Source organism: Hylobates moloch, unplaced genomic scaffold (genome assembly GCF_009828535.3).
Source record: "Hylobates moloch isolate HMO894 unplaced genomic scaffold, HMol_V3 SCAFFOLD_3, whole genome shotgun sequence".
In the NCBI taxonomy this organism is placed as follows: domain Eukaryota; kingdom Metazoa; phylum Chordata; class Mammalia; order Primates; family Hylobatidae; genus Hylobates; species Hylobates moloch.
In genome coordinates this window covers 34,026,653-34,048,439 of record NW_026652278.1, presented here as the reverse complement: position 1 = coordinate 34,048,439, position 21,787 = coordinate 34,026,653, and the positions used below count along the sequence as shown (strand labels likewise).

At 40.7% G+C, this 21,787-nt stretch overlaps 1 protein-coding gene across 1 annotated transcript in view; it reads left to right on the top strand.

Moving 5' to 3' along the window:
- The first annotated feature begins 1,798 nt into the window (after positions 1 to 1,798).
- The window catches only part of ENTPD7 (ectonucleoside triphosphate diphosphohydrolase 7), a 51,725-nt gene continuing 31,736 nt past the window's right edge, over positions 1,799 to 21,787 (top strand). Inside the window, exons 1-4 of the mRNA XM_032180495.2 lie at positions 1,799 to 1,933; positions 2,207 to 2,309; positions 3,816 to 3,998; positions 21,429 to 21,634. Of these exons, the coding sequence (XP_032036386.1) occupies positions 2,302 to 2,309; positions 3,816 to 3,998; positions 21,429 to 21,634 (397 nt within the window). The 5' untranslated portion in view covers positions 1,799 to 1,933; positions 2,207 to 2,301. The remainder of the gene's footprint in view (positions 1,934 to 2,206; positions 2,310 to 3,815; positions 3,999 to 21,428; positions 21,635 to 21,787) is intronic.

The window sequence follows — 21,787 nt, the reverse complement described above, 5'->3', positions numbered from 1 at the left end:
GACCCACAACCTCTACAGCAACCAGCCCAGAATAATCAGGACTTGGTCAATGACTCAGTTTCCCTGTTTTTTGCCACCTCCTTTCTTCAACTCAGGACCCACTAAAGACAGCCAAATATGCTACCTACCCCAAGCCAATCACTTAAGAGACACTACTTTTGTTAGCCCACCTCCAGCTTTCCCATGCTAATACCCTCAAGTCAGAGCATACATGAAACCTTCCTTTTTGTTCACTACTAAGCTTTCCTGGCCAGGTGCAGCTGCTCATCCCTGTAATCCCAGCACTTTGGGAGGCTGAGACAGGAAGACTGCTTGAGCCCAGGAGTTCAAGACCAGCCTGGACAACGTAGTGAGACTCCATCTCTACAAAGAATTAAAAAAAGATAAGCCGGGCATGGTGGCACGTGCCTGTAGAGCCAGCTACTCAGGAGGTTGAGGTGGGAGGATCGCTTGCTCAGGAGGTCGAGGCTGCAGTGAACCATGATCGTGCCACTGCACTCCAGCCTGGATGACAACAGAGTGAGACTCTGTAGGTAAGTAAGTAAGTAGTTTTCCTAATGTCCTGACAGGCTTTGAGTCGGCCAAATGCAAGTGATGGTGACTGACTCCCTTGTCATAGCAAGCTTTGAATAAATAAAGCATTTGGGTGGTCTTCTTCCCCATCCCCCCCCCACATTAATTTATTTGCTTATTAATTATACATTAGTTGTGTTTTATCTGCCAGGCAGTGGCCAGTATTGGGAATATGTGGAAGCAGATAGTCCTTGCCTTCAAGGATATTCTGTCTAGTGGGACAGACAGACAGACACATACGTATAATAGTAATTCAACGTGCTAAGTGAAACACTAGGCATGTATAAAAAAGGTGTAGTAGGTCAAGTAGGGCTTTTAGGGGAAGGTGACCCTTAAGATGGGTGGTAAGGGATGAGTAGGAGGTGATTTGGCTAAGAGGCCGGGACGATTATTCAAGGCAGGTGGAGGGGCAGAATGAGCAAAACAGGACGCGTTGCTGGAGCGTGGTAAGGAAGGCAAGCAGCGGCAGAGGACACGGTAGGGCAGATCGTGGAGCGCAATGGATGTGCCACGTTGGAAAGAGCTTGGACTTTATGCCGTCCTCCTGGAAATGAGATAAGGGCTGGTGTAAGCAAGAAAGAAACACACACACCCACGCGCGCGCGTCGTTTCCTTTGTGTTACTGTAAGGTCAAGGAGGGCGGCGACACAGAAATTCATGATGATTGGCATAAGTAGACATTCAATGAATGAATGAATGGACACAAGCAGTTTGATGTGAACGTCATTGTCTTCGATTTATGTTTTTCTCACGGGGCAAGACAGTGAGGTCGGGGCATCAGTTTGGGAGGTGATAGGGAAGGTTTAAGGTGAGAGAACTGCCATTCTGGTAGGGAGGGTCAGTGGGCACAAAACCAACAACAGTTTATGGGCAAGGGATGCGCTTCGGTCGCAAACACCCCGAACCCACCCACCGGAGCTACTCTGTCCCAGGAGCGGCCGTGGAGAAAGCAACTGGCCAAGAGTTCGCGCCCCTGGGAGGGAAGCGGGCGCAGGGCCGCCCAGCGCCACTCACCTGTGAGCTCTCCGCTGGCCCTGCAGGCGGAGCCTCGGTACGACGCCTTTCCGATTGGGCGCGGCTCAAAGTCCCGGGGCGGGCATTAGAGGCCGAGCGCTCTAGGGGATTGGCCACCCTGGCGGACGGACGTGCTGCTGACCGAGCTGGTTCGCCCCCGGTTCGGCTCGTGGAGAGCCGGCCCCTCTCCTTGGGTCTTCTGTCAGTCATTGGCTCCCTGCGGTTTCCTTGGGGACGTGGCGCCGCCGCCGGCCCGGGCCCTCCTTCCGGCTGGGCAAGGGGCCGCGGGGAGCAGCTTGGGACTGAACCGAGCGGTGTCGAAGGAACCGGCGGGCCGCTTGATCCCGTGAGTGTGGGCGCGAGAGGGCTGTGGGACCCGAAGGGACGGGGAGAGGGAACGGGACCCATACCCCGCCACCTGGGGACGACTGGTTCCTAGAGGATAGAGCTGGCCCACGAGAACGCCCCGCTCCCAGGATGCCTGGGTAGGGTCCTCTGGGCCTGAGGAACCAAAGCAGACGGAGTGGGAGCCTGGGGAGGAGGTGGGAGCCATGGAATTCCCGTGGAGGTTTGTCTCGTGGGCTCAGTCGGACAGAAGCCTGAAATCAAATCTTTCTAGGCTGCAGACGTAGGAGATGCCTGGGACAAGGAGGCCACCTTCTCAGGGCAAAAGAAAAAGAAGGTGACAGGCGTTGAGACCACCGAAGGGAACCCATGGCTAGGTAAGGCTGCACACTTTCTCTCCGGCTGGGAGCACCGCAGAGGATGGCAGGCAGGTTGGGGGGCCCTGGGAGGCTGTCCCAAGCGAGATTTGCCCTGGAGCTGCACTTGGACTTTGTATCCTGGTTAGTTGGATGCAGAGACGATCAAAGTTGTATTATTTCGAGGGCTGATAAATAATAGTTTCTAGCCCATAGCCCAGGGGTGGTGGAGTGAGTCGGCTTGCTCAGCTCTGTAAAGTGCAAGGTTGTAACACTGATTCAGATTTGCATCTGAGCAAGGCTAGGTGCCACTTGAGGAGGTTAAACAAAGAAGTTTTTTGTTTTTTGTTTGCAATGAACTTTAAAAGCAGACAGACCGAGGTCCTTTTGAATCAATATACAAAGTGAACTTCACAGATGAATACACTTATCCATACATCATAATACCCTGAAGCTTTTAAAAAATATTAATGTGGATCTACATGCACCAATAAGGGACAGTTATAAAATAAAGTGAGGAAAGATGCAGAACAGCAGGTATGGTGGACTACCATTTGTGTAAAACCGAGGGAATGGATACGCACACACACACACACACACACACACACACAAACACACATACAGATATATTACTGTAAATATATTGGTGTATATTTATGCTTGTGTATCCGTAGAATATCCCTGGAAAAATACACAGCAATGGCCGGGTGCGGTAGCTCACGCCTCTAATCCCAGCACTTTGGGAGGCCGAGGCAGGCGGATCACCTGAGGTCAGGAGTTCGGGACCAGCCTGGCCAAGTAGAAACCCGGTCTCTACTAAAAATAACTAAAAATACGAAAATTAGTCGGGCGTGGTGGCAGGCACCTGTAATCCCAGCTACTGGGGAGGCTGAGGAAGAAGAATCGCTTGAACCCAGGAGGTGGAGATTGCAGTGAGCCGAGATTGCACCACTACACTCCAGCCTGGGCAACAGAGCAAGACTCCATCTCAAAAAAAAAAAAAAAAATTACACAGCAACTGGGTAGCAATGTTTGCCTCTGAGAGAGAGATTGTGGGGTCAGGGCAAGAATCACTTTTCACTATACAATATATCCTTTTAAACTGTTTGATTTGTCTTTTACTATGTGCATATATAATCTGGTAAAACATTTTTAAAATCAGTTAAATAAATTTTCTGACCATCCTGTTTCTTGACAGCATTCTTGGTTGGGAATATTGTAGTTGCTCTGATTCTCCAATGTTATGAGGTTGCCCAGGGAGACTGGTGATCTTTTCACTAACATGAGATTAAGTCTTTGAATTGCACTCAAAAGTGCAGTTTGGAAAAAGGGCAGATAAGGCTTTTCTGGTTTATATAGTAGAAGCACCATGAGCTTCTTCTAAAATTAGAGATGACAAGAACATTTAGACTTCTGTTGGCATGGATTTTTGCCTTTATTAGGAGGGCTTTTATCCAATTTTAAAACGATATTTAAGCACTCAATTGTAGAAATGTTTCAGACTTACTAATGTTTGTCTAATTTCAGGATCAGTTTTTCCTACCTCTGCCCAGCCTCCTGGTACTTCACTGTGCCCACAGTGAGTCCATTTCTCCGTCAGCGGGTGGCATTCCTGGGACTCTTCTTCATATCCTGTCTCCTTTTACTTATGTTAATCATAGACTTTCGACATTGGAGTGCTTCATTACCACGAGATAGGCAATACGAAAGGTGAGTCAGCTTTAGATTTTGGCACTCAAGTCATAAATATTTTCATAAGCTGTTTAACACACTACTAACTTTGACCCTTTTGGGTGATACTGTACTTTTATTAGTAAAATTGCATGCCATTTATTACATAAAGAAGATCTTAAGCCCTATTTTGGCAATGTTCAGTTTGGTACAGGAATACTGATACTGCATGAAAGGCATCTTTCTGTTTTCTTGTTTTGGTGGGCTGAAACTTATTGTGTGTATAAATGTTTAGGACTGTATATACCTTTATGAATGGACCCCTTTATCATTATTAAATGATTTTCTTTATCCTTGATTATATACTTTGCTCTGAAATCTACTAGTCTGGTATTGATATAGCTACTCCAGCTTTCTTTTGATTAACATTAGCATGACAGATATTTCTTCTATAGTTTTAGTTTTAGCCTATTGGTGTCTTTATATAAGTGGGCTTCTTGTAGTCAGTGTTTGGTTGAGTCTTGTTTTTTTATCCAATCTGACTATTTCTGCAGTTAATTGGGGTGTTCAGGCCATTTACATGTAATCTGATTATTTAGTATGTTTAGTTTTAATCTTGCTATGTGTTTTTCGTTTGTCACATTTGTTCTTGTTCTTTTTCCGTCTTTTCAGTTGAGCACAGTTTTTATGTTTCCATTTTATCTCTCATGTTGGCTTATTAGATATAACTTTTTCTTTTTTCAGTGGTTACTTTAAAGTTTATAGTGTCATCTTTAATTATCACAATCTTCCTTCAAGTAATATTACTCCTCTTCACATCTAGAACAAGAACCTAACAACAGTATGCTTTCATTCCTCCCTTCCCCTTGGTCTTTGTGCTATTGTCATATATTTTATTTCTACATGTTATAAGCTCCACAATATATTGTTATTATTTTTGTGTTAGTCAATTATCTTTTGAAGACATTTTCAATATAAGAAAAAAAGGCTTATGTATTTAACCATATTGTTGCCTGAAAGGGTCATATAAGCAAAGTGACCCTTGAATGCTGAAGGGACTGAGAAACCAAAGGAGGAGGCAGGCAAATTGTTCGTTGGTATTGATTGATTTATTGAGGGAACTTGCAGACAGAAGCATGGTCCTGGGTAGCTGCAAGACAGGTAGATCTCCATACTGTTACTCCTGAGACCCAGGGCTTATATAGTACAGGGAGACGGGATACGCACCCCGTGCAAGACAATTAAAGACAGCCCTCCAGAACAGGTAAGAATGCTGCATGTGCCATATCCTGTCATTTGTGTGCCAACACCAAGGTTGACATGTTCTTACACTAGTAAATAAAGCAGGAATCAAGAGGCATTTACGGGACTGGGGCTAGTCAGAAGTCAACGTGGCAGATTAGCATCCATGATGGAGTCACTTTTGTCTATATTTACCATTTCTGGGCTGCTTCATTCCTTTGTGTAGATCCATATTTCCATCTGGATCCATATTTCCATGTTTGCTTTTACCTCGAGAACATTCTCTAGCATTTCTAGTAGAGCAAGTATGTGGTGATAAATTCTTTCAACTTTTATATGACTGAAAAAGTCCTTATTTTGCTTTCCTTTTGAAAGAAATTTTCATTGGGTATAGAACTCTAGGTTGATCATTTTTTTCCTTTCATTACTTTAAAGATGATGCTTCACTGTCTTTTGGCTTGCATTCTTTCTGAGATGTCTGCTGTCCTTTTAATCTTTGTTCTCTCTGTATAGAATGTATCTTTTTCCTCTGAATACTTTTAGAATTTTCTGTTTATCACTGGTTTTAAGCAATTTGATTGTGATGTGCTTTGATATGGTTTTCTACATGATTTTATTTGTTTATTTATTTTTTTTTTGAGACTGTCTCGCTCATCTCCGAGGTTGGAGTGCTATGGTGCAATCACAGCCCACTGCAGCCTCAGTCTCCTGGGTTCAAGCTATCTTCCTGCCTCAGCCTCCCGAGTAGCTGGGACTACAGGCGTATGCCATCATACCTGGCTAATTTTTTTTATTTTTAGTAGAGGTGAGGTCTCGCAGTGTTGCTCAAGCTGGTCTCAAACTGCTGAGCTCAACCTATCCTCCTGCCTCGGCCTCCCAAAGTGCTGGGATTACTGGCATGGGTCACTATGCCCTACTTACATGATTCTTGTGCTTGTGATTTGTTGATTCTTGGATCTATGGATTTGTAGTTTTAATCAAATTTGGAAACATTTTGTCCATTACTTCTTCAGATTTTTTTGTTGTTATTCTCCCCTGCTTTTCCTCTGGGGACTCCAGTTACATGTATATTGAGCTATGTGATGTTTTCCCACAGCTCACTGATGTTCTTTTTTTTTTCCAGTCTTTTTTCTCTCTGTGTTTCATTCAGATATTTTTTTGCTGCTTTCAAATTTGTTAGTATTTTTTTTCTGTAGTGTTTAATCTACTGTTCCATCCAGTGAAAGTTTGGCATCTTTTTTCACAGATAGTACATCTGAATTATTTTATATACTTTTAGCTATACCAATTGCACAGAAGGTCTATATTTCTTTATAGCAGTGATTCATTTTGCTATTTTTTTGAGATTAGTTTTTGATGAAGGTACAAAATTAAATAATGGCATGTTGTGTTCATCATCTTCAACATGATTTTCTTATTAAAAAATTTTTTTCTTTAGAGACAGAGTCTCACTCTGTCACCCAGGCTGGAGTACAGTGGTGTGATCATAGCTCCTTCAACTCCTGGGTTCAAGCAATTCTCCTGCCTTGGCATCTCAAAATGCTGGGATTACAGATGTGAGCCACTGTGCCTGGCCTCATTTTAAAAATATTTACATTTTCTTTTTTTTTTTTTTGAGACAGAGTCTTGCTCTGTTGCCCAGGCTGGAGTACAGTGGCGCTATCTCAACTCACTACATCCTCTGCTTCCCAGGTTCAAGTGATTGTCCTGCCTCAGCCTCCCGAGTAGCTGGGACTACAGGCACATGCCACCATGCCTGGCTAATTTTTTGTATTTTTAATAGAGATGGGGTTTCACCATGTTAGCCAGGATGGTCTTGATCTCCTGACCTTGTGATCTACCCACCTCGGCCTCCCAAAGTGCTGGGATTACAGGCATGAGCCACCATGCCTGGCCTAAATGTTCTTTTTATTGCTTCTCAGATATGTATTAGTTAAGAGGCTTTGGGCTGCAAATAACAGCCCACATTGACTTAAACAATAAGAATGCTCACATACCTGGAAGTCCAGGGGTAGAAGGACTACAAGTTCAACATTGGCTGACAGGATGAGAGGCTCTGTCTCTCCTGTCTGTTGTCCACAGTGTCAGTTTACTTAATGGTTGAAAAACAGCAGACTGCCGGGCATGGTGGCTCATGCCCGTAATCTCAGCACTTTGGGAGGCGGAGGCAGGTGGATTGCATGAGCTCAAGAGTTCGAGACCAGCCTGTGCAACATGGTGAAACCCTGTTTCTACAAAAAAATACAAAAATTAGCCAGGCATGGTAGCATGCACCTGTAGTCCTTGCTTCCCAGGAGGCTGAGGCAGGAGGATCACTGGAGCCTGGGGAGGTAGAGAATGCAGTGAGCTGGGATCACGCCATTGTACTCCAGCCTGGGGGACAGAGTGAGACCCTGTCTCAAAAAAAAAAAAAAAAAAAAAGAAAGAAAAGAAAAACAGCAGACAGTAGCAACCAGGGCAGCATATATACTCACTTATGTCCTGTAGGAGACAGAAAGGCTTTCCATGACTCTCTTCTAAGAATGGAGAAGAGCCTTGCCAGAAACCTCTAACAACCATTTCCTGGAATCTTTTTTGGTCAGAATTGGGACACATGCCTACCCTCCTTTTTATTTCTGGATTCTGTCCCCAGATTTTCTCATTTCCCATTCACTTTGGTCATTCATTCATTCATTCATCATTCATTCATTCATTCAACAAAAATTTGAGCAGCCACTATGTGCAGATGATAATAGGCATCAGACACCAGATACAGAGACTTTGGTACATTTTCTCAAGAAGCTTACGTTTTCAGCCTTGCCTTCTTCTAGCAGCCCTATTCATTTGTATTTTTGGCTTTCTTTTCTTTTTAAATGTTACTGAAATAGAGATGGAGTATGGCTAAAGACAACTGCCCTTAAGAAACGTACTAAATTTGGGGACCTAAATCCATAATTTGAGTTTGTTTAATGCTTATGGAATTTTCTTGACAGACCTGCGCATAGTTTCTCACTTGAAGACGACATGGTCTAATTATGGAGTTCCATGTAGGTTAGTTAATATGGCTAAAGACAACTAGGGAGTGAATAGTGAGCTGTATGGCTGGAGAGCTAGATCAAGCTGAGTCTGTGAAGCTATTTTAGAGGGTTTAGGCATTACGCTCAGGGCAGAAGGAAGGCTTTGAAAGGTTTTGAAGAGTGAAAAGGTTGGAACTGCTTTTTAATTTTTTTTTTTTGAAACAGAGTCTCACTCTGTCACCCAGGCCGGAGTGCAGTGGCGCTATCTTGGCTCACTACAACCTCCGCCTCCCAGGTTCAAGCAATTCTCCTGCCTCAGCCTCCCAAGTAGCTGGGATTACAGGCATGTGGCACCATGCCCAGCTAGTTTTTATATTTTTAGTAGAGACGGGGTTTCACCATGTTGGCCAGGCTGGTCTCGAATCCCTGGCCTCAAGTAGTCCACCTGCCTCGGCCTCTCAAAGTGCTGGGGTTACAGGCATGAGCCATCATGCCTAGCCAGAACTGCTTCTTAAAGAAAGCTCACTTTGGTGGGATTGTGGAAAAAGAATTGGAGAGGAATAAAAAAGAAAGCAAGAAGAGTAATTGAACTAGAGATGCTCCTTGACTTATGATGGGTTATGTAAATTGAAATATCATAAGTTGAAAATGCATTTAACACACCTAACCTAACAAATGTCATAGCTTAGCCTAGCCTACTTTAAAGGTGCTCAGAACATTTACATTAGCCTACTGTTGTGCAAAACCACCTAACAGAAGGCCTATTTTATAATAAAGTATTGAATATCTCATGTAATTTATTGAATACTGTACTGAAAGTGAAAAACAGAATAGTTGTATGGATACTCATGGTATACTTTCTACTGAATGTGCATCACTTTTGCAGCATCATAAAGCTGAAAAATTGTAAGTTGTAAGTTGTACCATTCTAAGTCAAGGACTGTACCTCAAGAGAGAGATGGTTGTGGTCGCAAGAGGATGGAGAGAGGTAAAAGCATTTACATGTATGTGGGAGGCAGAGTTATCTGATAATTCTTGTCTATCACTGTATCCCAAGTGGTCAGAGCCAATAAATACTTGATAGGTTGAATTAATTGAAACAAGTTAGCAGCAGAGCTGAGGAACACATAGACTGTGCCATTATGGTGACCTCACCAAAGTCCTAACACCCTGGCACGCTGTGGCTCAGAGCTCATTGTTATTTAATGAAAGGTTCTGTATATATTGCCACAAATGACCATTTATCATTAAACTTCATTCAGGGCAGCCTCCATGAGTCATTTAAGAGGCAAACATTTATTGAGGGCTTGCTGTGTCCATGACTGTATGATAGCACTGGAGTACAAAGATGACAAAGCATAGGCCCTGAACTCAAGTAGTTCGTAATCTAGTTAGAGAGGCAGGCATAAAGGAAAAATTATTTCCCAGTGAGATAATAGTTTAGGTACGGTTGTATAGAATCAGGAGTGAAGAATCAGGAACTATGTACAAGGTTAAGAATTAGGAACAAAGTTAAGAATCAGAAATTAAACAGAAGAAGTTCTTGAGCAACCAAATTTCATATCACTAAGTTCATGTGCTAAAAGCACCTGTACTTTACTGATAAGATAGGCTCTCACATAAAGCCTGTTAGCTTTTATTTTACACACTGTTCTCATTTGCATGGTTCTCACTTGTCTCAGAACACAACAGATAACAAATTGGAATGGTGGGTGGGGTGTGTTGTTAGATGTGGGCACATTATGACAATAATCAGTTATATCTGGCATCTTAGCAGTGAAGCAGGAGAGAGGAAATTTAATAAAGATAGACTCAATAACTCAAAATTTCTACAGACAGTTTCTATAGTGGTAAACGGTTCTACATATGTTGTTAAAACTGTTTTATTACATAGTCTAAAAATTTATGTTAATGAAATGATAATCTTTCTTTTTTTTTTTGAGACAGAGTCTCACTCTGTTGCCCAGGCTGGAGTGCAGTGGCATGATCTCAGCTCACTTCAACCACCACCTCCCAGGTTCAAGTGATTCTCATACCTTAGCCTCCCGAGTAGCTGGGATTACAGGTGCACACCACCATGCCCGGCTAATTTTTGTATTTTTAGTAGAGACAGGGTTTCACCATGTTTGCCAAGCTGGTCTCGAACTCCTGGCCTCATGTGATCCACCCACTTCAGCCTCCCAAAGTGCTGGGATTACAGACATGAGCCACCACGCCTGGCCATTAATGATAATTTTAAATCAGAGGTTTTCAACCTTTGTGTATCTAAATCACTTGGGGAACTTTAAAAAAATGCAAATAATTGGGACTCTTCTCAAGGTGAATCTAATATACCACCTGGGTTGAGAAAAACTGCTCTAAGATTCGGTTACATTTATTTAAGGAGGTATTGTGAGGCAAGGGAAAGTATTAATTTTAATCAGCCCATCATTTGCTAGTTGGGTAATCTTGGGCAGGTTTCTTAATATCCTGGAATTTCATATTCTTTATATATAAAGTGAGAATACAAATAGCTATCTTTTAGTCTTATCATTTGCATATGACGAGTAGAGCGTCTAGGAATGTCAGGTGCATTGATTGACTAATCAAATGTCAATCTATTATTATTTGAAATAATCTTGATTTTTCTGTTTTCCAATTCTCTTCTCTGCCTGAAAATATACACTGAAGATAATGGGCATTATAATCTCTATTTAAAATTTTGATGAAATGATTAAGCAAGTAACTAGGAATTGGTAGAAACACTTACTACCTTAGTTTAACAGCTTAAAAAAGTTTTAAGACAAGCGCCTGTAGTTGTGATTTTTTATATTATATTCATATATAGACATATTTTTTTCTACTTAAATTGTTCCTAATTCACACAGCGAAATTATATCAGTACTTTATGGTGTCCCTCAGAAAGTGTGCTGACTTCCAGGAATCACTTACACGTGTCTTCATGGGAGCAAGTTTGGAAACCTTTGATCAGGAAAATGTGCCTAGAGGAACACTACATTCATTCTTTATTTTATTTTATATATCTTTCTTTTTTTTTTTTTTTTTTTGTAGAGACAGTGTCTCCCTATGTTGCCCAGGCTGGTCATGAACTCCTAGGCTCAAGCAATCCACCTGCCTTGGCCTCACAAAGTGCTGGGATTACAGATGTGAGCCACTGTCTCAGGCCCATTCATTGTTTTATGGTCTTGACAAATAAGGCATTGCTTTAATTAGAAATGATAGTCTCTCTTGCACATTGCATCTTTGTATTTTAATATATATGAAAGCAGTTAATGTTTAAAATATTTTAATTACTTTTGCATTGAAAACAGATATTTCAATGTGAACTTTTTCTAGGCATTGGTGGAATTTAACATATCACTTCTCAGGGGATATTAACCAGGACTTTAGAAGCCTATCGGGGTTTTCTCTCAGTAGCTCCAGAACTAAAGACTTACATTTTTTTTCTTTATTGTGAACACGTATCCATATTGCTTCTGGAAAGAGAAAGTAGGAGGTTTGCATCAGAACTAGAATTTATTTGATACAAAAAAAGTAAATTTAGAGAGATGGGGTGTCAGTAAGGATAGAATCCAAAACTGTGTTTTTTTAATAAACTTTTTTTAGAGCCATTTTAGTTTTACAGCTCATTTGAGCTGAAAGTGCAGAGATTTACCACATATCCCCTGACCCTACACATGCACAGCAGAGCTGTTTTTGAGAATAATACTTGTATTAGATGTGTGGGTTTTTTTGTTTTGTTTTGTTTTGTTTGAGACAGAGTCTCGCTCTGTCGCCCAGGCTGGAGTGCAGTGGCGCGATCTCGGCTCACTACAAGCTCCGCCTCCCGGGTTCACGCCATTCTCCTGCCTCAGCCTCCCGAGTAGTTGGGACTACAGGCGGCTGCCACCACGCCCAGCTAATTTTTTGTATTTTTAGTAGAGAGGAGGTTTCACCGTGTTAGCCAGGATGGTCTTCTTGATCTCCTGACCTCATGATCCACCCGCCTCGGCCTCCCAAAGTGCTGGGATTACAGGCGTGAGCCACTGCGCCCGGCCGAGATGTGTGTTTTAATCAACTATTCTTCTGGCATGTGCCACATAAGACATGCTCCAATATTTTCTTCAGACTTAATACATATCTTATATCCATTTATTCATTTATCTGTTTACTTATTCAACAATTATCGAGTGTCTACACTGTGGTATCAAATAGGGTAGTCACTACCCACAAGTGGCTAATTAAATTTAAATTAATATTAAATGAAACAAAATTCAGTTCCTCACTTGGACTGGGCACATTTCAAATGCTCAGTGGCCACATGTGGATATATGGGACAGTGCAGATAGAGAACATTTTCATCATTTCACAGAGTTCTGTTGACAGTGTTAAGTGTACCATGTTTTAATTTCTGCTGTGGATGCTGGGTAACTTAAAATTTATTAATTTTTCATACAGTCATGTGTTATGTAATGATTGGGATATGTTCTAATAAATGCATCATTGTGTAAACGTCATAGAATACTTACACAAACCTAGATGGTACAGCCTACTACACACCTAGGCTGTGTGGTGTATATGCTCCTAGCCTACAAACCCGTACACATGTTACTGCACTGAATACTATAGGCAACTGCAACACAATGGTAAGTATTTGTGTATCTAAACATATATAAACATAGAAAAGGTACAGTGAAAATATGGTGTAAAAGATAAATTGGGTCTGGTATGGTGGCTCATGCCTGCAGTCCCAGTACTTTGGGAGGCTGAAGTGGACAGATCTCTTGAGCCCAGGAGTTCCAGACCAGCCTAGGTAACATGGTGAAACCTCATCTCTACAGAAAATTTAGAAATTAGCTGGGTGTGGTGGTGCATGCCTGTAGCCCCAGCTACTTGGGTGGCGGAGGCAGGAGGATCACTTGAGCCCAGGAGGCCAAGGCTTCAGTGAGCCATGATTGCTCTGCTGCACTCCATCCTGGGCAACAGAGCAAGACCCTGTCTCAATAATAATAATAATAATAATAATAATAATAATAAATTGTACACCTGTATAGGGCACTTACCATCAATGGAGCTCACAGAACTGGAAGTTTCTCAGCATGAGTGAGTGGTGAGTGTGAAGGCCTAGGACATTACTGTAGACTTTATAAACACTGTATCTTTAGGCTACACTAAATTTATTAAAAAATTATTTACATTTTTTTCTTTCTTCAATAATAAATTAACCTTAACTTACTGTAACTTTTCCACTTTCTAAGCTTTGAAATTTTTAAAAACTTTTTGACTGTTTTGGACTAACACAACTTAAAACACAAACATATTGTAAAGCTGTAGGGAAATATTTTCCATATAATATTCTTATTCTATAAGTTTTTTTCTATTTTTAAAAATTTAAAAATTTTTTTCTTTTAAAACTTATTTGTTAGAAATGAAAACAGAAACACACACATTAGCCTAAGCCTGCACAGGGTCAGGATCATCAAGACGTCATTAAGTAATAGGAATTTTTTCAGTTCCATTATAATCTTATGGGACCACTGTTGTACATGTGGTTTGCTGTTGACTGAAACGTCATTATGCAGTGCATGACTGTGTAAGAGGAACTTCTAGCATGTATACATAGTGTACCAGACACTATGGTAAACAGTTCTTAAATGTTCTATTTAATACCTTTCCTTTTTCACATTCATGTTTAATATTGTTCACTTTTTGGTAGCCTCACTGTTATCTTCATTAGTGGGTAAAATTTTGTCTGGTTGAACTATTGTCTGAAGAATGTCTTTGTAGCTATTGAAAGGTGGTGCCTTCATGTTCCTTTACCATCTGGAAATAACTGAATGAGAGGTTCTGTGTCAGCAATTGGCTTGGTACTGGCCTTCCATAGGTGTTTCAATTCTGTTTAATTAAAGCAAGTCAAAGAGAGGCATTACTTTTGGTTAGAATGCTCTTTAGCATATACAGATGAAATGATTGGGTTTCTTATGTGTAATAGAACAGTTCAGAGATTTTTGATGGTGAAATTGAAAGCATTTATTCACGTTTATTATTTATAGAGTGACTCAAGCCATCCTCCTGCCTCAGCCTTCCTAGTATCTGAGATTATAGGTGCATGCCACCGTGCCTGGCTAAATTTTTTATTTTATTTTTAGAGACAGAGGTCTCACTATGTTGCCCAGGCTGGCCTTGAACGCCTGACCTCAAGCAGTCCTTCCACCTTGACATCCCAAAGTGCTGGGATTACAGGCATGAGCCACTGTGTCTGTCCCACATTTATTCAGTTAATTGATCTTTTTTTTTTTTTTTTTGAAATAGGGTCTCACTTTGTCACCCAAGCTGGAGTGCAGTGGTGTGATCATAGCTCACTGCAGCCTCAACCTCCCAGGCTTAAGCAATCCTCTCACCTTAGTTCCCCAAGCAGCTGAGACCAAAGGCAAGCACCACCACACCCGATAATTTTTATATTCTTTGTAGAGATGGGGTTTCACCATGTTGCTCAGGCTGGTCTCGAACTCCTGAGCTCAAGCAAGCCACCCACCTTGGCCTCCCAAAGTGCTGGCTTACAGCCATGAGCCACCACACCCAGCCCATTTATTTGATCTTAATGGTGTTTTGAGCAGGACTTTAAATTATAGATGTTCCTGACTACTCTGATTAATCTTGTTAGGAGGTAAGCAGTAATCTTACAATATACTTTTCTGGGTATGTATTACTATCATCAGTCATGCACAGCTACTTTAACCGTAACATCATTATATTTGGTTCTGAGCTTTGAACAGAGTTGAGGAGTATGATGACATTCAGCAAAGAATTAGTAGCCCCATACTCATGGGGGCTACTTCAATTGATTTTTGGCCCATCACTGAGCTCTGTTTGAACTCTAAAGTGGTATAATTAGTTTTGATTTTGTAAGCTAGGTAATGGTTTGCTTAGTTACAGCTCTAATGCTGTTAATGCTTTCAGGATAATGGCAGTGAAAAGCCATTGTCTTCCAATTCCACCTTGGGTGATATATTTGTGGGTAACTTTCTTTTCATTGACTCAGCAGTGACTAGAAGGAAATCATGTTTCTTAAACAGAGGGTGTGTGTGTGTGGGTATGGTATTGGGGTGAGTATGTGTGATAGTGAATCAGCCCTCTTTGGGGAAGGTGGATGTGAGGAATGCCAAGGCTTTTGAGACTTTTCTTTTGGGCTTTTGGTCCTCTTTAGAGATTGGCTAGTGTGGTATCAGAAAAACAGGAGGGTCCAGCAATGCAAGTAATTGACCATGATGGCTAAGGCCATGGCTACAAATTATATATGACAAAAAAAAACTATATAGGAAAAAATGCAGGAAAGATCTGGTGATCCATTCATGTTAGGAGCCTAAATAGAGGAAGGCTTCTAGTTGGTTGAAAGTGTAAGAAGCCTGATTAGGTCATAAGAGGTCAGAGTTCCAGAAAAAGGTAATATGGTTACTGCCCAGAGGGGAAAACTGTTCTTTAGTTACTCGTTTGTATGCACAATGAGAAAAATGGAGACTTTCCACTGCGTAAATGCCATTTAGGCCTATCTTCCTCTTTAGTGATCTAAGGTCAGCTGACATTTTAGCCAAAGCTCACATGGAGACTTCGAAAGGAAGAGAAAGAAAAGTTGAGTTGCACCAAAACTGGAGCTGTAAAGTTGCTTATTTTGGCAGGAATCAGAGAGCATAACAAGATACTTTATTTGGAAAGCAATTAAAACTTTCTAAGAAAGAGACCAGTTGATTCTGAGTAGAGCTGTACAAAGACATGGAGGAGTTAACAGACCAACAGCTCCATTTTGTGAGCTCTAGGACCAAACCAATCAATACTGTTTGATACATGTTTTGGGTGGAGAAACGTGAGAAACTCTGTGACAGTATCAAGATACTATAGATAAGGTACATGTTCTTAAGAAACTTATGGTCTAAACAGGTAGAGCAAGCAAATATGAAAGAAATCTTAGGGGCTCATACTGAAATATAAACAGGGAATATTGACGTCCACATTTTAGAACAGAAGGAAGAGGCCTTTTCAAATCATTCTGGGTATTACCAGTCAGCATTGTTGAGTAGAGGCTTTTTAAGAACTGAGAAGCCATGTCCAAGGAGACAGGAGAGAGGAACGAGTAGGTAGAGAAGCAGATGGATGTTAAAGAGAAAAGGAAGGCTGTATTAGAACAGTGGTTCTCAAGAGTGTTTAGTGGCCTTTGGAGGGTCTTTGAGACCCTTTTGGGAGTCTGTGAGGGTGAAGCTATTTTTATAATACTAAAATGTTACTTTGCCTTTTAAAACTATGGTTCAAACATATACAATTTACCATTTTTAAGTGTACAGTCAGTAGTATTAAGTATGTTTACATTGTTGTGACACAGATCTCCAGAATTTTTTCATCTTGCAGATCATAACTCTGTATCCATTAATGAACTCTCCTTTTCTCTCTCTTTCCAGTGAGCTGCTGGTAACTATCATTAAATTTTCTGTTTCTACTTTAGATACCTCATATAGATGGAATCATACAGTACTTGTCTTTTTGTGCCTGGCTTACTTACTTAGCATAATATCCTGAAGATTCATCTGTGTTGTAACATGTGACAGGATTTCTTCCTTTTTAAGGCGGAATAATATATCATTGTATGTGTATACCACATTTTGTAGATCCATTTATCTATTGATGGACATTTGGGTCGCTTCCATCTCTTGACTGTTGTCATGTTTTTTTTACCTTTTTCACTGAGTTGATTGATACTTGCTTGGATGGTGCAAAAGCAATGGCAGGTAAAACTGCTAATAATGCCTTAGGCAAATCAAGATAGAGGCACCACATTGTACTAGTAGTTACTATATTCTTCATTGCCACATGACTGCATTGGAAGAAAAGATTCAGTTCCACTTATGAATATCTTTTCAATATTCTATGTGATGAAAGGGGAAATAGGTATTAAGCACTTCTGCTATATACTGAAGTTGTCTAGAGTAAAAGCACTTGGGCAGTTTTTTGAATTATGAGGTAAACCCAGCTGCTTTTATCATGGAACACTATTTTTAGTTAAAAGAATGACTGCCAGAAAAACTAAGGTTTTAGACTTGCGTATTTTACAGACATTTCCTTGAAAATGAATGAAATAAATCTGTCACTTCATGAAAAACAGTTTTCAGTATTTATTGCCAATGTTAAAATTTGAACTTCCAAGTGAAAATTAGTATTTTGGAAAACTATATCTGCCACTGTGAATTGGATAGCTTCCCAATACTTAAAAGACTTTTTGAGTAAGATTGGTAGTGATACTAATGAATGTGTGTGTGTGTTTTTTTTTAAGGATTGTAGAATGAAATGTGTCAATGTTAGGAAGATTTGCATAACTCAGTGAACCAATTATTTTCCAATAGATGATGTTATGAAATCATGCTTGGATAACAGCCATTCAAAGTGCATGGTAAACCTATGTTTTTTAATGGATTTTAATGTAACGGAGTATGAAAAGTTTTTAGATAGGGTTTTAGATTCCAATTGCAACTCATCTTTTTTTTTTTGGCGGGGGGGCGTGAGGTGGGGTTTAGATTCCAATTGCAACTAATCTTTTTTTTTTTTTTTTTGAGATGGAATCTTGCTCTGTTGCCCAGGCTGGAGTGCAGTGGTGCGATCTTGGCTCACTGCAAGCTCCGCCTCCCAGGTTCACACCATTCTGCTGCCTCAGCCTCCCGAGTAGCTGGGACTACAGGTGCCTGCCACCACACCTGGCTCATTTTTTGTATTTTTAGTAGAGATAGGGTTTCACCATGTTAGCCAGGATGGTCTTGATCTCCTGACCTCATGATCCACCCGCCTCGGCCTCCCAAAGTGCTAGGATTACAGGCATGAGCCACTGCACCCTATCGCGACTAATCTTTAAGAAACGCTACTTGTTGAGTTTTAGTATAGTATCAAAGAAGAGTATTCAGAATGATCTGAAAGGGCTGTTTAATACTCCTCTTGTTTCCAACAGTGTGTCTGTGTGAGGCTGGATTTCCACACAAATGCTTCAATTTGTGTGAAAATTTTCAATTTTCAATTTTCAATATTGTTTTGATATATTGTAACAGATTGAATACAGAAGTAAATGCGAGAATCTAGGGTCTTCTGTTAGTTTGGCTACTAAAGATATTTGCAAAATTATAAAACAATGCCACTCTTCTTTTTTTTGTTTTAGGAGATATGCTTATTTTTATAAAAATATATTTATATGTAATGAGTTTATTTTATTTAAATGAAATGATACTTAACATTTTTATGTTTTATTTTCTAATATAGTAAATATAGATAGATATAACCTATGTCTGTGAAAGCTCTTTGGGGTTCAATAAGTTTTAAGATTATAAAGGAGTCCCAAGGCCCCCAGATTTGAGAACCAGTGCACTAGAGAAAAGTTACTCATTATGCAGAAGGGGATGGGATCCAGAATCTTGCAAGAGACAAGCAGAGTGGGTGGTTTTCAGAGAAGGGAAGCAGGAAGAGTCTGTGAAGCATGTGAAATAGAAAGATTGCTATGATTGGAAATGAAAAGTCACTTTGGAATGGGGGTGGATTATCTTGCCTGTTTCTTTTTTATCTTTGGCCTTTTATGAGGTCAGTATTTGCAAGAGTTCTGTGACTTGAACCCAGACTTTTGCCCAGCTCTCATATGATAGAAGTGAGCTGTTGCTAGTTGATTGGTGGCTTCTAGCCCAGTTCAGCCCAGTGATTTGATTTATGGGAAGATATGTGGTGAAATGGAATCTTTAGGATTAGAAACTTTCTGTTATGTAACAGATTTTTACCATCTGCTTCATTTCCCTCAACTCACTACCATTTCAGATCCAGAAAAAAAGTTCTACCTACCCCTACTCTCAGTAATAATTTACAACATTATATTGAAGCTCAGTTCCGTGTTCTTCTCTTTTTTAAAAAAATGCATTTTGCATTGTAATATAGGAAAGGTACTCTACTTTTTTATTTCAGAATTATTTCTACATGCACTTCTTTTTATCAAGTTTGCTTTTCTGCCCAAATAAGGAACAGTGTGGTTTGTCTAACAATGTGAAATCACCAATAAACACTGGCTAGATTGGTTTCAGGAGCGTGATGTGTGGTTTATTGTTGATTGGGGGTGGGTTTACTGTGAAGCTAATGATCCTTATACCTTAAAGCCCCTCACTTACATGGGCTTTTTTTCTATTTGTAATGCTGAATCTTGTTTTTAAAAGGCTTTCCAAATTCTGTTAGCTTCAGACATCACAAAAGCTGGTTCTGAGGGGTGCTGTGTAAGAACCTTGGAGATCTAGGAGTTGGCTTTAAAGACAATGTTGGATGAGCAAGGCAGATAGCTTTTTTTTTTTTTTTTTTTGAGACAGAGTCTTGCTCTGTCACCCAGGCTGGAGTGCAGTGGAACGATCTCAGCTCACCAAAACCTCCACCTCCCGGGTTCAAGCAATTCTCCTGCCTCAGCCTCCTGAGTAGCTGGGATTTCAGGCTCCCGCCACCATGCCTGGCTAATTTTTGTATTTTTAGTAGAAATGGGGTTTCACCATGTTGGCCAGGCTGCTCTCGAATTCCTGATCTCAGGTGATCCGCCCACCTCAGCCTCCCAAAGTGCCGGGATAACAGGCATGAGCCACCGCACCCAGCCAAGTGCTCAGAAGTATTTTAATCAACTTTTAGTCTTCTTTATTTTCTGAACTTTTAAGCCTTTTTCCTCAGAGTCTTCTACTATTTGCTTTCCCAATGATTATTCTGTTAACAGCGGCAGCACAGTTCTGCTATGTGTATGATCTCTGTGAGTGTAGATACCCTTCACTCTCCTTGTTTTACAGATGAGGAAACAGTCTGAGAGAAGTTTATTAACTTGCCTAAGGTCACACAGCATAGAAAGCAATAGAGCTGAGATTCAAACCTTGATATGTTTCATGGAACACCTTTACTTGTTTCATCTTCCTGATGTCAGCCAGCCAGATATCTTGGAATGAGAATCTGAAAAAATTCCAACACAAAATACTAATGTCCTAGCGGCCAAGAAGAATTATTATTATTTTTTAAAAGTATAATTTATTTTTTAAACTTGGTGGTAGGTACACAGGCATTTGTTTTATTGTTATTCTTTATACCCTATACATATTTTATTATCATTCTTTTTATGTTTGTAAAATATTAGGCCGGGCGCGGTGGCTCATGTCTGTAATCCCAGCACTTTGGGAGGCCGAGGCAGGCGGATCACGAGGTCAGGAGATCGAGACCATCCTGGCTAAGACGGTGAAACCCCGTCTCTACTAAAAATACAAAAAATTAGCCAGGCGTGGTGGCGGGTGCCTGTAGTCCCAGCTACTCGGGAGGCTGAGGCAGGAGAATGGCACGAACCTGGGAGGCAGAGCTTGCAGTGAGCTGAGATCGCGCCACTGCACTCCAGCCTAGGAGACAGAGTGAGACTCCATCTCAAAAAAAAAAAAGAAAGAAAAAAATATATATGTATATATATAAAATATTGTAGAAAAGAATAATTATTGTTTTTATGAATTACATTTTTAGTTAATGCAATTCTAGCAATATAAATACAAAACAAAAAGCAAAAAAGCAAAACCAAAAAGCCCAATCAAAAATATCACCAGCCAGCCCAGGTGCAGTGGCTCACACCTGTAATCCCAGCACTTTGGGAGGCTGAGGCAGGAGAATCGGTTGAATTTGGGAGGCAGAGGTTGCAGTGAGCTGAGATCGTGCCACTGTACTCCAGCCTGAGTGACAGAATAAGACTCCGTCTCAAAAAAAAAAAAAAAAAATCACCTCTCAGAAACACATTAAATGAGAAATCATTCCACAATATTCTGGATGCATCTATAAAGAAAGATAGAAAAGAAGTGATTAAGATTGTCTCAGTTATCTAGTGTGTATAACAAGCTACCCCAAAACTTAATGGCATATAACAAAAACCAATTATTTATTCAGGGCTACAAGTTCTAATGCTTGAAAAAAGATTGCTACCTCAGCCAGTTTCAGAGCTGCCCCCACACGTGGGGACATCTTTTAGTCATCTAATTTCAGCGGCCTCTAGGCAAGTGAACCAGCTATTGTCTCAAGCACATCAGTAAATCTGTCAATATTGCTTCACTCATTGGTTAGGACTGGTAGTCCCATGTGCTTGACACATGTAGGCACTTAATGAAGATTCATGAACAAATGAAGTAAGTGAGGGTGCCTTTCATGGACCTAACTGCTTAGCACTGATTTCTCTTTTTGCCTGACTTAGGTATTTGGCTCGAGTAGGGGAGCTTGAAGCTACTGACACTGAAGACCCGAATCTGAATTATGGACTTGTTGTTGACTGTGGCAGCAGTGGTTCCCGGATTTTTGTTTATTTTTGGCCAAGACATAATGGGAACCCCCATGACTTGCTGGACATCAAACAGATGAGAGACCGCAACAGCCAACCAGTGGTTAAAAAAATCAAGCCAGGTGCTAATCAGAATATATTTTGTTGTCAATCTCTTTTAAGGCATGAAAGAGGAGAGAAAAGAAGGAGGAAGCAAGCTACCCTTTTCTTCTTGAGAGTCTGGGTAATGGGAGGGATATCTCATTCATTGTCACCCCCTACCTCTCAAATAAATA